Source organism: Lepidochelys kempii, chromosome 10 (genome assembly GCF_965140265.1).
Source record: "Lepidochelys kempii isolate rLepKem1 chromosome 10, rLepKem1.hap2, whole genome shotgun sequence".
Lineage (NCBI taxonomy): Eukaryota > Metazoa > Chordata > Testudines > Cheloniidae > Lepidochelys > Lepidochelys kempii.
The window spans coordinates 47,117,422-47,131,020 of record NC_133265.1 but is presented as its reverse complement, the minus strand read 5'-3'; the positions used below and the strand labels follow the sequence as shown (position 1 = coordinate 47,131,020).

General features: G+C 46.4%; 1 protein-coding gene across 3 annotated transcripts in view; it reads left to right on the top strand.

Moving 5' to 3' along the window:
• The first annotated feature begins 916 nt into the window (after positions 1 to 916).
• The window catches only part of EDC3 (enhancer of mRNA decapping 3), a 68,525-nt gene continuing 55,842 nt past the window's right edge, over positions 917 to 13,599 (top strand). Inside the window, exons 1-4 of one of the 3 annotated variants that reach the window (XM_073363277.1) lie at positions 917 to 1,109; positions 1,904 to 2,018; positions 7,698 to 7,879; positions 9,757 to 10,076. In XM_073363277.1, the coding sequence (XP_073219378.1) occupies positions 7,716 to 7,879; positions 9,757 to 10,076 (484 nt within the window). In that variant the 5' untranslated portion in view covers positions 917 to 1,109; positions 1,904 to 2,018; positions 7,698 to 7,715. Of the gene's footprint in view, positions 1,110 to 1,606; positions 1,709 to 1,903; positions 2,019 to 7,697; positions 7,880 to 9,756; positions 10,077 to 13,599 lie in introns of those variants that run through there. The other 2 variants (XM_073363276.1, XM_073363278.1) reach the window with 2 other exon arrangements.

The window sequence follows — 13,599 nt, the reverse complement described above, 5'->3', positions numbered from 1 at the left end:
AGGGAAGCTTTGGATAAACTAAATGTCATTATGAAAATGTCATCTTAGTTAAATTTAGACTCTAGAAAGTGTGTTATTTTATTTGCTATTTAACCATCTGTTTCCATTCTCCTTGTTTCTTCTTGACTCGCTATTCTTTGTTAAATAAACGCAAGTCTGATTTCACCGTCACCCTAAGTGCTGTGAGTGGAGCCTGAGGTGTAACTGCCAAGCTGGGGTGCGCTGTTCCTGCAGCAGGAGCTGGAGCTGTGAATTTGGCGCATGGCATGTGCAGTGGCCCATCACTGTCCTGCAAAAGGGACTATGGTGCCCACATGCTGGGAAAGGGTCAGGTAGTGTTTTAACCCCAGGAATTGAAAGTAGTGCCAGGGCTCAAGCAACTAGGTGCTGAGGCTCAAGGAATTTTTTTTACATTCATAACTGATGCAGCAAGCCCAGAAGTGCGGGGGCTATGAACTGCCAACCAGAGGTGCAGGGCTGAGCCCTAGCACAAATTAAGCACGGGGGGAAGGGCTGTGCTGCCTGTGGCCGGGGGGCGGCGGGGCAGGGAGCTGGCTGGCAGGCTCCCTCTGGCTGGGGGCAGGTGGGAGCATGGACAGGGTGCAGGAGGCGGCCCTGCCGAGCCCCATGGCACGCTGCGCCCGCGCAGGAGCGTTCCAGGCTGCCCGGGGGCGGGGTCTGGAAGCTGCTGGAGCTTCGCTCTGGGACCCCACTGCCCCGCCCTGGAAAGGGGACTCTACCTGAGCACAGAACTCCTCCTCGGCATGAGGCACATGGAGCATGCGCACCAGCGGCACGTGCCAACAGGGTTTACACACGCGCAACGCCGGAGGGCACTCTGCGCAGGTGCACAGCCAGTTAGGCGGGTTCAGTTTGCACGGCGCAGGAGGTCCAGTTGTCTATGCTCCTAGGGGCGGGTAGAGCGTCGTCTTGGCACTGAGGCAAAGAGCAGGCCTCTATGACTGGAGGCGGGGGAGCGTGGGCTCCCCCCCACCGAGGCGGAAGTGACGGCAGACGCACAGCGCCGTGGAGGCGGTGGTTCCCGTGTGCGTCGGGGTCGGTGTGCAGAGTAGCTCCAAGAGAGGCGGAGAGCGAGCCGCGGGACTCAGGTGGGGGCGGCTCCCCTGTCCCTCAGGAGTGGGCAGCGCGGGGCGGGCACGGCCTCGGCCTCGGCCTGTGGGGCGCCAGCCGCGCCGGCAAGGAGGGGGGAGGCTCCGGGGGAGGAGCTGGGGCTCCAGCAGGGGCGGTCCGTGGGAGGGGCCCCACTGAGATGCATGGGGGAGGGGGACCCCCATTCCTGGGCAGTTCCCCATCCCGACTCTGCCCCCGTGCACGGGCGCAGCCCCCTTCTTTAATTCGTTCTCCTCGTGGCTCTTCTCCCTGTCAAGGAGTCGGACAACCTGGTGCATTTCAGCGGGGCAGCTGTTCTGCCTCCCCCTCCCTTTCGCCTCAGCAGCCCCAGAGCTGCTGCTCCGGGGGCGGGGGGGAGTTGAGTCCCTTTTCCTGTTTTTGATGAGCGCCGAAGGCTCCTGTATTTCCCCGTGCCCGTTTGAAATCTCCCACCATCATAGATCCGGGCCTGAGTGCATTTTTTTGCTTTCAAGGGAGAGTGATTAAAAACAGGCCTGTCTTCTCCTGGATGAAGATGTAAGTAAGCATCCACCCATGGGATCCTAGTCCTCCATACTCATAACACACACATAATGAGGTATCCTGAAAGCAAACCATCTCCGTTAATGAGAAGCACTGTTCTTTAACCTTTGCAAGCAAACTGGAGCAGAGTTCGTGTCTTGCTATGCACTTGTATAGTGGCTTGTGCAATGAATTCCTGCTCCTGATTGGGCTCTCTTGCCATTACCACAATAAGAATAATAAATAGAAACTTTGCTGTTTCATCTGGTAGGCTGTTCTCCTGAATGCTAGGAGTAACTGTGTTCCCTTGACGACCACAAGACTGTGTCTACACTGGCACAAATTGCCTTTTGAACATCTTTGGGAAAAAGGCAGGACATTTCGATGTGAGTTTTGGATGAGGCCAAGAGTGTAACAAGATTAAAAAAGGGATTGGATATTTATAGATATCAGGAATATCCAGAATTGTTCTAATTATTACCATGATTTTGGAAGGCATATTAAACTGCATGCTTCAGGGTTTATCCCAGTGCCTGACTATTAGGTCTCATCCTGATCTTTATGTAGGGGACAGGTTATTCCCCACCTACCTACTGTGCAGTTCTTACACCTGCTGTAGCATCTGGTACAGATCGCTGTCGGAGACAGGATATTATACCAGATGGACTTTGAGCCTGATCCAGTATTGCAGTTCCTATAAGCTTAGATTTACAAGTATTATTCTTGTTCTAAAATAATAGGGTGGAGTAGACCAGTGGTTTTCAGATTGCGGGTCGCAACCCAGTACTGGTTCGCGGAATGGAAGACACTGGGTCTCGGCGGCTCTGGTCAGCACTGCTGACTGGGCTGTTAAAAGTCCCGTTGGTGGTGCTGCCTGGCTAAGGCAGGCTAGTTCCCACATGTTCTGACACTGCGCTGCGCCCTGGAAGTGGCTAGCAGCAGATCTGGCTCCTATGCAGCGGGGGCAATGGGAGCTGGGAGGGATCGGTGCCTGTGGGCGAGAGCTATGTGAAGCCGCTTGCATGCCTCTGCCTAAGAGCTGGACCTGCTGCTGGCCACTTCTGGGGCACAGCGTGGTCCATGGTGCCAGGACAGGCAGGAAGCCTGCCTTAGTACTCTCGCGCTGCTGATCGGGAGCTGCCCAAGGTAAGCCCGAGCCCCTTCCTGCACCCTAAACCTCTCATCCCTGGCCTCAGCCCAGAGCCTTGACCCCCTCCCACACTCCAACCCCTTGCCCCAGCCCTGAGCCCCCCCAAACCCAGAGCCCTCTTCTGCACCCCAAACTCCTCATTGCCAGCCCATAGCCCCCTCCCACACACTGAACCACTCATTCCCGGCCCCGCCCCATGCCCCAACCCTCGGCCCCAGACCTGAGCCCGTACCACACCCCGAGCCCCTCATCCCCAGCTCCGTTGGATTGTGGGCATTAACAATTTTCTTCAACTGGGTTGCCAGAAAAAAAGTTTGAAAACCACTATAGTAGACACTTGAGCCCTACTTATAATGGGAAAATGAGCTGTTGCGGAAAATAACTTTGTGATGGGTCCCCCTGAACTGGTATTGGAAACTGCTTTAGTGTGAGTTTAGACCACAAAAAAACACTTCCAGATTTATTTTTGAAAGCTGATTGAGGCTTGGAATTTTATCCTAGTCTTTAAACTGTTTTCAGTTCCAGTTGAAAGAGAGTTCTTTGCCTAAAATCATTTGTAGCAACAGTTCAACTTCCACCTCTAGACAGGGCAGCGAGTGGCTTTGGTGCATCTACACCGCACCTGGGAGCGAGCCTCCCAGCCAGGGTCCACAGACTTGTGCTAGTAGTCTAAAAATAGCTGTGTAGACGTTGCGGCTTGCGCTATCAAGCTCATGCCCCAGGAGTCAGAGCCCAAGCTGCAGCGTCTATACATCAATTTCTAGAGTGCTGGTATGAGCCCCACAAGTACTAGTTTGTAGACCTGGGCTGTGCGTGTTGCTCCCAGATGCAGTGTAGAAATGCCCTTAGTGGCTCTTTTTCTCAAAAGAGCTCAAAGTGCACAGCAAAGATTTTTTTTTTTCCCCATGTGATAATTTAGCATTTAAAAAATATTTATGTACTAATCGCCTAATGTTTTTTGCCAGCTCAGAGCACTGTATAAACATTAAGTAAACTAATCTGCCAGACCAACCTGATCTCCTTCTTTGAGAAGATAACTGATTTTTTTAGATAGAGGGAATGCAGTAGATCTGATCTACCTGGGTTTCAACAAGGAATTTGATACAGGTCCACTTGGGAATTAGTTGAATTAGTTAAATTAGTTTGAAGAAGGTGGGGATTAATATGACAATTGAAAGATGGATAAGGAACTGGTTAAAGGGGAGACTACAATGGGTCGTGCTGAAAGGTGAACTGTCACGCTGGAGGGAGGTTCCTAGTTGAGTTCCTCAGGGAACGGTCTTGGGGCCAATCTTATTTAACATTTTTATTAGGGCTGTCGATTAATCGCAGTTAACTCATGCAATTAACTCAAAAAATTAATCGCGATTAATCGCAGTTTTAATCACACTGTTAAACAATAGAGTACCCATTGACATTTATTAAATATTTTTGGATGTTTTTCTACATTTTCAAATATATTGATTTCAATTACAACACAGAATACAAAGTGTACACTGCTCACTTTATATTATTATATTTGATTACAAATATTTGTACCGTAAAAATGATAAACAAAAGAAACAGTATTTTTCAGTTCACCTCATACAAGTACTGTAGTGCAGTCTCTTTATGGTGAAAATGCAACGTACAAATGTAGATTTTTTTTTGTTACATAACTGCACTCAATAACAAAACAACTCAAAAGTTTACAGTCTACACATCTACTCAGTCCTACTTCTCCTTCAGTCAATCACTAAGACAAACAAGTTTGTTTACATTTATGGGAGATACTGCTGCCCACTTCTTATTTACAGTGTCACCAGAAAGTAAAAACAGGCATTTGCATGGGACTTTTTTAGTTGGTATTGCAAGGTATCTACGTGCCAGATATGCTAAACATTCATATGCCCCTTCATGCTTCAGCCACCATTCCAGAGGACATGCTTCCATGCTGATGACGCTCGTTTAAAAAAATAAGGCGTTAATTAAATTTGTGACTGAACTCCTTGGGGGAGAATTGTATGTCTCCAGCTCTATTTTACCCACATTCTGCCATATTTTTCATGTTATGGTCGTCACAGATGATGACTCGGCACATTGTTCATTTTAAGAACACATTTGCTGCAGATTTGACAAAATGCAAAGAAGGTATCAATGTGAGATTTCTAACGATAGCTACAGCACTAGACCCAAGGTTTAAGAATCTGAAGTGCCTTCCAAAATCTGAGAGGGATGAGGTGTGGAGCATGCTTTCAGAAGTCTTAAAAGAGCAACCCTCTGATGCAGAAACTACAGAACCCAAATCACCAAGAAAGAAAATCAACCTTCTGCTGGTGGTATCTGACTCAGATGATGAACATGAACATGCGTCGGTCCGCTCTGCTTTGGATCGTTATCGAGTAGAACCCATCATCAGCATGGAAGCATATCCTCTGGGATGGTGGTTGAAGCATGAAGGGACATATGAATCTTTAGTGCATCTGGCATGTAAATATCTTGCAACGCCGGCTACAGCAGTGCCATGCGAACACCTGTAATCACTTTCAGGTGATATTGTGAACAAGAAATAGGACTGAATGGATTTATAGGCTCTAAAGTTTTACACTGTTTTATTTTTGAATGCAGGTTTTTTGTACACTATTCTACATTTATAAGTTGCACTTTCGTGATAAAGAGATTGCACTACCGTACTTAGGTGAATTGAAAAATACTATCTTTTTTTACAGTGCAAATATTTGTAATCATAAGTAAATATAAAGTGAGCACTGTACACTGTATTCTGTTATAACTGAAATCAATATATTTGAAAATGTGGAAAACATCCAAAATATTTAAATAAATGGTATTCTATTATTAACAGTGTGATTAATCATGAATAATTTTTTTAATCACTTGACAACCCTAATTTTTATTGATGATCTTGGAACAAAATGTGGGAGCATGCTAATAACATTTATGGGTGACACACAGTTGGGAGGTATTGCCAATACAGAGGAGGACCGGAATATCACACAAGAAAATCTGGATGACCTTGAAAACTGGAGTAATAGAAATGGGATGAAATTTAATAGTCCAAAGTGCATGGTCATGCACTTAAGGACTAACAACAAGAATTTTTGCTATAAGCTGGGGACTTATCAGTTGGAAGCGACAAAGGAGGAGAAAGACCTGAGTGTATTGGTTGATCACAGGATGACTATGAGCGGTTAATGTGTTGCAGGTGTGAAAAAGGCTAATGCAGTCCCAAGTGAGGTATTTTCAGTAGAGACAAAGAAGCGTTAGTACCAGTATACAAAGCACTGGTGAGACCTCATGTGGAATACTATGTGCAGTTCTGGTCTTCCATGTTTAAGAAAGATGAATTGAAAGTGGAACAGCTGCAAAGAAGGGCTACTAGGATGATCTTAGGAATGAAAAACCTTCTTTATGAGGGGAGACTCAAAGAGCTTGGCTTGTTTAGCCTAACCAAGAGAAGGCTGAGGGGAGATATGATTGCTCTCTATAAATACATCAGAGGGATCAATACCAGGGAGGGAGAGGAATTATTTAAGTTAAGCACCAATGTGGACACAAAAACAAATGGATATAAACTGGACATCAACAAGTTTAGCCTTGAAATTAGACGAAGGTTTCTAACGATCAGAGGAGTGAAGTTTTGGGACAGTCTTCCAAGGGGAGCAGTGGGGGTAAAAAACCTAATTCACTTCAAGACTGAGCGTGATAAGTTTATGGGGGGGGGGGGATGGTATGATGGGACTGCCTACAATGGCATGTAACTGATCTGCAACTGCTAGCAACAAATATCTCCAATGGCCAGTGATGGGATGCTAGATAGGGAGGGCTCTGAGTTACTTCAGAGAATTCTTTCCCAGGTGTCTGGCTGGTGGGTTTTTCCCAGATGCTCAGGGTCCAACGAATCACCATATTTGGGGTCGGGAAGGAATCTTCCCCCAGGTTAGATTGTCAGAGACCCTGGGGGGTTTTGCCTCTGCAGCATTGGGCAGGTCACTTTGCAGGTTTAAACTAGTGTAAATGGCAGATTCTGTTACTTGAAGACTTTAAATCATGATTTAAAGACTTCAGGTAACTCAGCTGGAGGTTAGGGGTCTCACATCTCCACACATGGAAAGGCATGCACAGTTACTTCAATGTGTTGATTGAAAGTTGCACTTCCCTGAGACTCTAGAATTATGAATTGAGGGGAGACTCATGGATCAAGTGTTTAAATAAACACACTGTTTGTATTTATGAGAATGTTTACCCTTTGAAATATACGCAGTAACTGTCAAACAAAGTAACTTACTAGTTACTTTTGAACTTTGTTTTATGTTAAAACTTATCAATTAGCTAATTGTGGGATTGATAATAGTATTTTATGGTGAAATTCTGGCTTTAGTGAGGTCAGGATTTTACCCTATATAGCTATAGCTCCATCCTTCTGTTCCACTATCACTACTCAAGTGTTTAGAATGGGAAGTGAAGACAAACTTATGTGACTGAAGCTCCAGGGAGAATGTAGGCTGGCGGAGCTAGATTCTTGAACTGGAATTTAACCAGAATACCCCTGGAAAAGTAGTTAGGGTTGGAATGCGTTACAGAAAATTACTGGTGTTTTTAGATTACAGCATTATATGGAATCTGGTTGTGTGAGACTAAGTTTTAGCAAGTATTATTTATGTAGGAACAAAACTGTGCTAGGTTCTTTACAAACAAGCCTACAGGCATGGTCTCTTTTAAAGGGTCTTACAATCTAAATAGGATCTTAAAGTACGTATAGGTATTATCCCTGTCCCACTATGAAAAGACAGGCCACCAAAGTAAGGGCCTAAGATGTGGTCTAGGACCATGGCATGGGGGGATATAGCTGATGCTAATTAGGTTTGTCAATCTCCTGATTTCTTTTTTTCCACCTAATCCTGTCTTCATTTTACAGTGATCACTTGTCAGAAATATGGCTACAGACTGGCTTGGAAGCATTGTGTCCATTAACTGTGGAGACAGCCTGGGAGTCTATCAGGGACGAGTGTCAGCTGTGGATCAGATCAGCCAGACCATCTCCCTGACGCGGCCTTTCCATAATGGGGTCAAGTGCCTTGTGCCAGAGGTCACCTTCAGGTAAGTGTCTGCTTCTTCCAGGCAAACTTTACATATGACTGAAATTGGAGCATTTTGCTTCAAACCTCATTACTGCTTATCCTTGGCTGTAAAGTGCCTCTATTGTTAGGCTCTATACAGAAAGCAAGAGATGCTGTCTTTTGGGCTTTTTTTTGTCTGGGTTACGATGTGAACACAGATGTTGATCACAATTGGAACACATTGGTAGGAGCAAAGAAAATGGTCACTGTGTATTACCTGTCATCCAGTTTACGGTTAGATCAGACATTTGGCAGGAATTTTTGCCAATGGCAAGTTTAATGTTTGTGTTTGCTAAAGCATGATTGAAGTGAAAGTGGAGCTGTTAATCATTTAAATTAGATCCTTGCCCTGAATAAATCCGTTTTATGGCTCCAACTGCATATTTATCTTCAGATCTGTCTTATCTTCTACCACTTTCTTTTCCTCCATCTAGATAGCTCTTGATATTCGTCTGGCAAGATCTCTTTTCTCTTTGGCACAATAATCTTGTTCTATAATTCTGAAGCCAATTGGTGCAGATTGGCCTTGGAGACACATACCAACAGCATCCGAAACTTCCTACACAGCAGTAGGCTTGTTAGTATTGCTGTTCTTGTACTAAATTAGCTGCCCTCCAGCTCTGCCCCCAACTCCCCTGTTACGTTATTGGAGAAGAGTAAAGATTAGTCACCAAATATTTTTTCTATCATCAGTGCAAATGGGCAAAGTTAATACACAGATTTAAATGATTTCCACAAATACACAGATTTAACTATTTTATTACTAAACAAAGGTTAAATAGCTACCTTAGGGAGTCTCTCTTCCTTAGGGCTTGTCTACATTATTCGCTGGATCAACGGGCAGCTATCGATCCAGCAGGTGTTGATTTATCGTGTCTAGTCTAGACTAGATGCAATAAATCGACCGCTGAGCGCTCTCCTGTCGACCTTGGTACGCGAGAGGCTCAGGCGGAGTCAACGGGAGAGTGTCAGGCATCGACTTACCGCAGTGAAGACGCCGCGATAAGTAGATCTAAGTACGTCGACTTCAGCTACGTTATTCATGTAGCTGAAGTTGTGTAACTTAGATCAATCCCACCCCCAGTGTAGACCAGGCCTTAGAGAGTTGAAACAAGGGGCGGAGGGGGAGAAATAGAGAAGGAAGGATTCATGTAATGCTGATAAAGGTATTGAGGTCCATGATGCATTCAGTCTTGGTAACAACATTATTTTTATATCCCAGTATAATAGATTCATTCTGAAGTTTGATTATTCTTCATAAATCTAAAGTCAAAGACTGTATCTTATAACCACTCTTTCCAGAGTGACTAGTTTACAGCTTGCACCCACTCCTTTATTACATGAAAGTGTGGATTATTTCCAGTACTGCACTGTAGTTTTCATGACCTTCAAAGGAGCCTTTAAGTGCCATCTCTCTGAGTTTCGTTATTTTAGCGATTGCTCTCAATAGAAACAGACTATGGTAAAGGGAAGTCACCTGAAAAATAAGATTAGTCATAGCACCTATACTCTTCTAGAATCTATTAACTCAAGCAGATTTCTACCCAACCATTTCCCCCCCACACTTCTGACTAAGCACAGAGCCAGTGGGATAAATTGCTATTTGGGGTTCAGTTCTTTCCAGGACCAGAAGAGTCAGATGTATTGTCTGAGGAACATTGCCTTTAAGTGTGTGTGTTCCTAATAGGCACTGTAATCCATGTTAGTGGGTTTTTTTCCCCCTTGGATTCCAGTGAATTAAGAGAAAAATGTCATTCTGATGCTGCTTTAGTCTCTAACATACTAGGGGCTTGATTTCTGTAGAGCTGGGTGCCAATGTTGAATCCCACTTTGTTTTGTTCTCTTTCCTGTCTTTAGGGCAGGTGATATTACTGAGCTAAAGATTCTGCAGATCCCAGGTCCTGGGGACAGCAAACAGAGTGGGGACCTGCAGCATACCGAACTGGGCATTCCTGGCGTTGGGTGCCAAGTGGGTACCAATCAAAACGGCACTGGCAAATTGCTAAAGAAGCCTACCTCTTCCAGCAGTGCCCCCCAGGCTATCCCAAGGAGAACGGACATGAAAAATCAGGAAGTTGTCATCTCCCCACAACAGCAACAGTGCTCTAAGAGCTACATGGACCGACATTTGGAATCTGTGAATCAGTCCAAAGGTTTCCGTCGTAGACACAACTCCTGTGAGTATATTGCCCATTCAGCAGCTTTCCCTTCTCTTTAGCCCGATGTTCGTGGGCTCTGTCAGTCTAGTCCACTGCTTCATTGACTGCTGTTCTCAAATGGGTATTTAATATAGCAATTAAAATGGTGCTGGAAAGACTTTAAAAAATAGTTTGTTACTGGTATTCTTGTTTCCACACCATTAATTTCTCCACCCTGTTAAGATATTTGGGAAAATGCTACAAGCTGTCAAATATTTTTTTACCCCAAAAAGTTTGATTAAATGTAGATCTTAAAACTGCCAGCCACTTGTCTTAAATCAAGTGTGATTTAGTGATGGCTTTTAGCTATATCAGGGGTCGGCAACCTTTCAGAAGTGGGGTGCCGAGTCTTCATTTATTCACTTTAATTTAAGGTTTTGTGTACCAATAATACATTTTAACGTTTTTTAGAGGGTCTCTCTCTCTGAGTCTCTATATTATATAACTAAACTATTGTCGTATGTAAAGTAAACAAGGTTTTCAAAATGTTTAAGAAGCTTCATTGAAAATTAAATTAAAATGCTGATCTTATGCTGCCAGCCTGCTGCCAGCCTAGGGTTCCGTTCACCTAGGCTGGCAGCAGACTGAGTGGTGCCGGCGACCGGGACCCCAGACTGGCAGGGGGCTGAGCGGCTCAGCCCGCTGCCAGTCTGGGATTCAGTCCACCGGTTCTGGTCTGGGATCCCGGCCCTGCCCACTTAGAGTAGGTATCTACCTTCTCTCTGGTTCTAGCCCACTCTCTTCCCATCTCTCTCTCTCTGCACTGAGCTGAGGGTGGGAGTGCACTGAGCACAGGGCTGGGGGTTGGGGTGCAGGGTCTGGCCAGGAGCTAGAATGAGGGAGGGGGTTCAAGGTTGGAGCAAGAGGTTTGGGTGTGGAGTGCTTACCTGGGCTGCTCCCATTTGGTGTGAGGCATGCAGGTGGGAACGTGGGAGGGTGCAGGAGCTCCTGTTAGGTGTTCAGGGTGGGGGTGGGAATGTGGGGGGTGCAAGAGTCAGGGCATGGGGTGTGGGGAGTACTGGAGTCAGGGCTGTGGTCGTGCAGGGGTCAGGGCAGAGGGCTGGGTGTGTGTGAGCGGGGTGCAGGGCTCAGGGCAGGGGGCTGAGGTATGGGAGGGATGTAAGGTGCAGGGATCAGGGCAGAGGGTTGGGGTGTGTGTGAGGGGGGTGCAGGGATCAAGGCAGAAGGCTGGGGTGTGTGGGGGGGCAGGGATCGGGGCAGGGGGCTGGGGTGTGCGGGGGGGGCAGGGATCGGGGCTGGGGTGTGCGGGAGAGGGGGGGCAGGGAGCTGGGGTGTGCGGGAGGGGGGGGCAGGGATCGGGGCAGGGGGCTGGGGTGTGCGGGAGAGGGGGGGGCAGGGATCGGGGCAGGGGGCTGGAGGGGATATGCCCTGATTCCACCCCCCTTCCCCAAGGTCCCATCCCCACCTCGTCTCCGGCTCCTCCCCGGAGCAGTGAGCGCACTGCACCTCCTCTTCTCCCCCCCCCACCCCCCAATAAGGGCTATCAGCTGATCGGCAGCAGGGAGGGGAGGAGGATGGGTAGGAACGAAGCATGCTGGGGGAAGAGGCGGGGGAGGGGAGAGCTTGCCTGCCCTGCAGCAGGAGCCGGCAGGACCAAGCTTCTTCATCCTTCCCCCGGGGAGAGGGGGGAGCGGGCCAGGGCTGGCAGGATTTTTAATGGCACACTGCTGCCTGCCGGGGTCCTGGCCTGGGTTCGGCAGCGGGCTGAGCGGGGCTGGTGGCTGGAACCCAGCAGGCAGCAGTGTGCCATTAAAATCGGCTCGCGTGCCATCGGTTGCCCTGAGCTATATTAATAACAACATGAAAAACTGATGACAAAATCTAAATCCGTAGTTTCTCTGAGTGGACAACTGCTGTTATGGCATATCTAATTCAGGATTCATTTTGGTCAATTTCACACTCAGAGGATTTTAAAAATTGTAAATGATTTCAGATATTTAAATCTGACATTTCACGGTGTTGTAATTGTAGAGATCCTGCCCCAAAAAGAAGTTGTTGGGGGTTGCCAGGTTATTGTGGGGCGAGTTGCGGTACTGCTACCCTTACTTCTGCGCTGTTGCTTGTGGGGTGCTGCCTTCAGAGCTGGGCACCTGGCCAACATCTGCCACTTTCTGGCTGCCCAGCTCTGAGGGCAGCACAGAAGTAAGGGTGGCAATACTGTGACCCCTCCTTGCGATTCCCCTGCAACTCTCTCAAATTGGGGGTCCTGACCCAAAAGGAACACAGGTCTCCTCCCATGAAATCTGTGGAGTATAGGGTAAAAGCACACAAAAGATCAGATTTCATGGGAGGAGACCAGATTTCATGGTCCATGATGCATTTTTCATGGCTGTGAATTTGGTAGGGTCCTTACTGATGGGAGAGATCATGCACATCCCACTCAGGACTGGCTTCGCTCTGAGTATTCTGCACTGGGGTATAAAATGCTGTTACGCTGGCCCTTGGGTTGTTGGGTGGAAGGGACTGGATGACCTAATCTGTCACTTCCATTTCTAACTTTTTTCCCCCCTGAAAGTAAGGTTTTATTGCTCTTTCTATGAGTGTCTGGGATACACTGGCAAAAAGCCAGGTGCGTAATGTATATTCTACACAAAATAGCTTCACATTATGATATTATCCAACAGCATAGACAAAAAAGTCTTTCCATCAAATCAATGCAGGTAACTGGGAACTCTTTTAAATAAATTCCAGGTCCCTTCCATCTTTAACTTCTTTTCAGTGGGCATATTTCTTAGCTACAGTTTAGAATTCCTAACTGTGTCGGATTAGAGCCCTGCAGTGAGACTGGGATCCAGTAGATCTCTGAGAACCGGCCCCCATAATGGGGGGGTAAAAATTCAACAAACAATGCGGGTGGGAGTGGGTGTTGCAGGATGTGACAGAAGCAGATTAAAACAATAGTCCTGCACTAGGTTCTGTGTCAGACTTCTAAGTTCTCCATGTTTGGATCTCTCTTAATTGCTTTTGCTGTGCTGATGATTGTGTATAATGGCTATCTAATGTAGGTGACTGTGTGTATCTTGGATAGAGATTAGCAAGATCAGGCAGCATGTCTGATTTCAGATTGCTAGATGTAGCCTTTTTATGAGGTCATCTGTAACTAAGAAGTGCATTAACGCACTCATATCCAGGTACGACATTTCTGATTGCAGCATAGGGAAAAGTGTGTGTTTATATATGCATAACTGCTTAATTGTGGGTGAATAAATATTTTCTCCAAATCCTCAAAAAAAAAAAATCACCTCCAAGCTGAGGGAAAGCTTGGAAAATTTCAACCTGAAAAGAATTAGTTTTATTAAGTAACAAATACCAGAAATAAGTGAATTAGAATGGGTATCTTAAACCAGTGGTTCTTAACCAGGGTACGCAGAGGTATTCCGGGAGGTAATCAACTCATCTAGATATTTGCCTAGGTTTACAACAGGCTTCGTAAAAAGCACTAGTAAGTCAGTACAAACTAAAATTTCGTACAGACAATGAC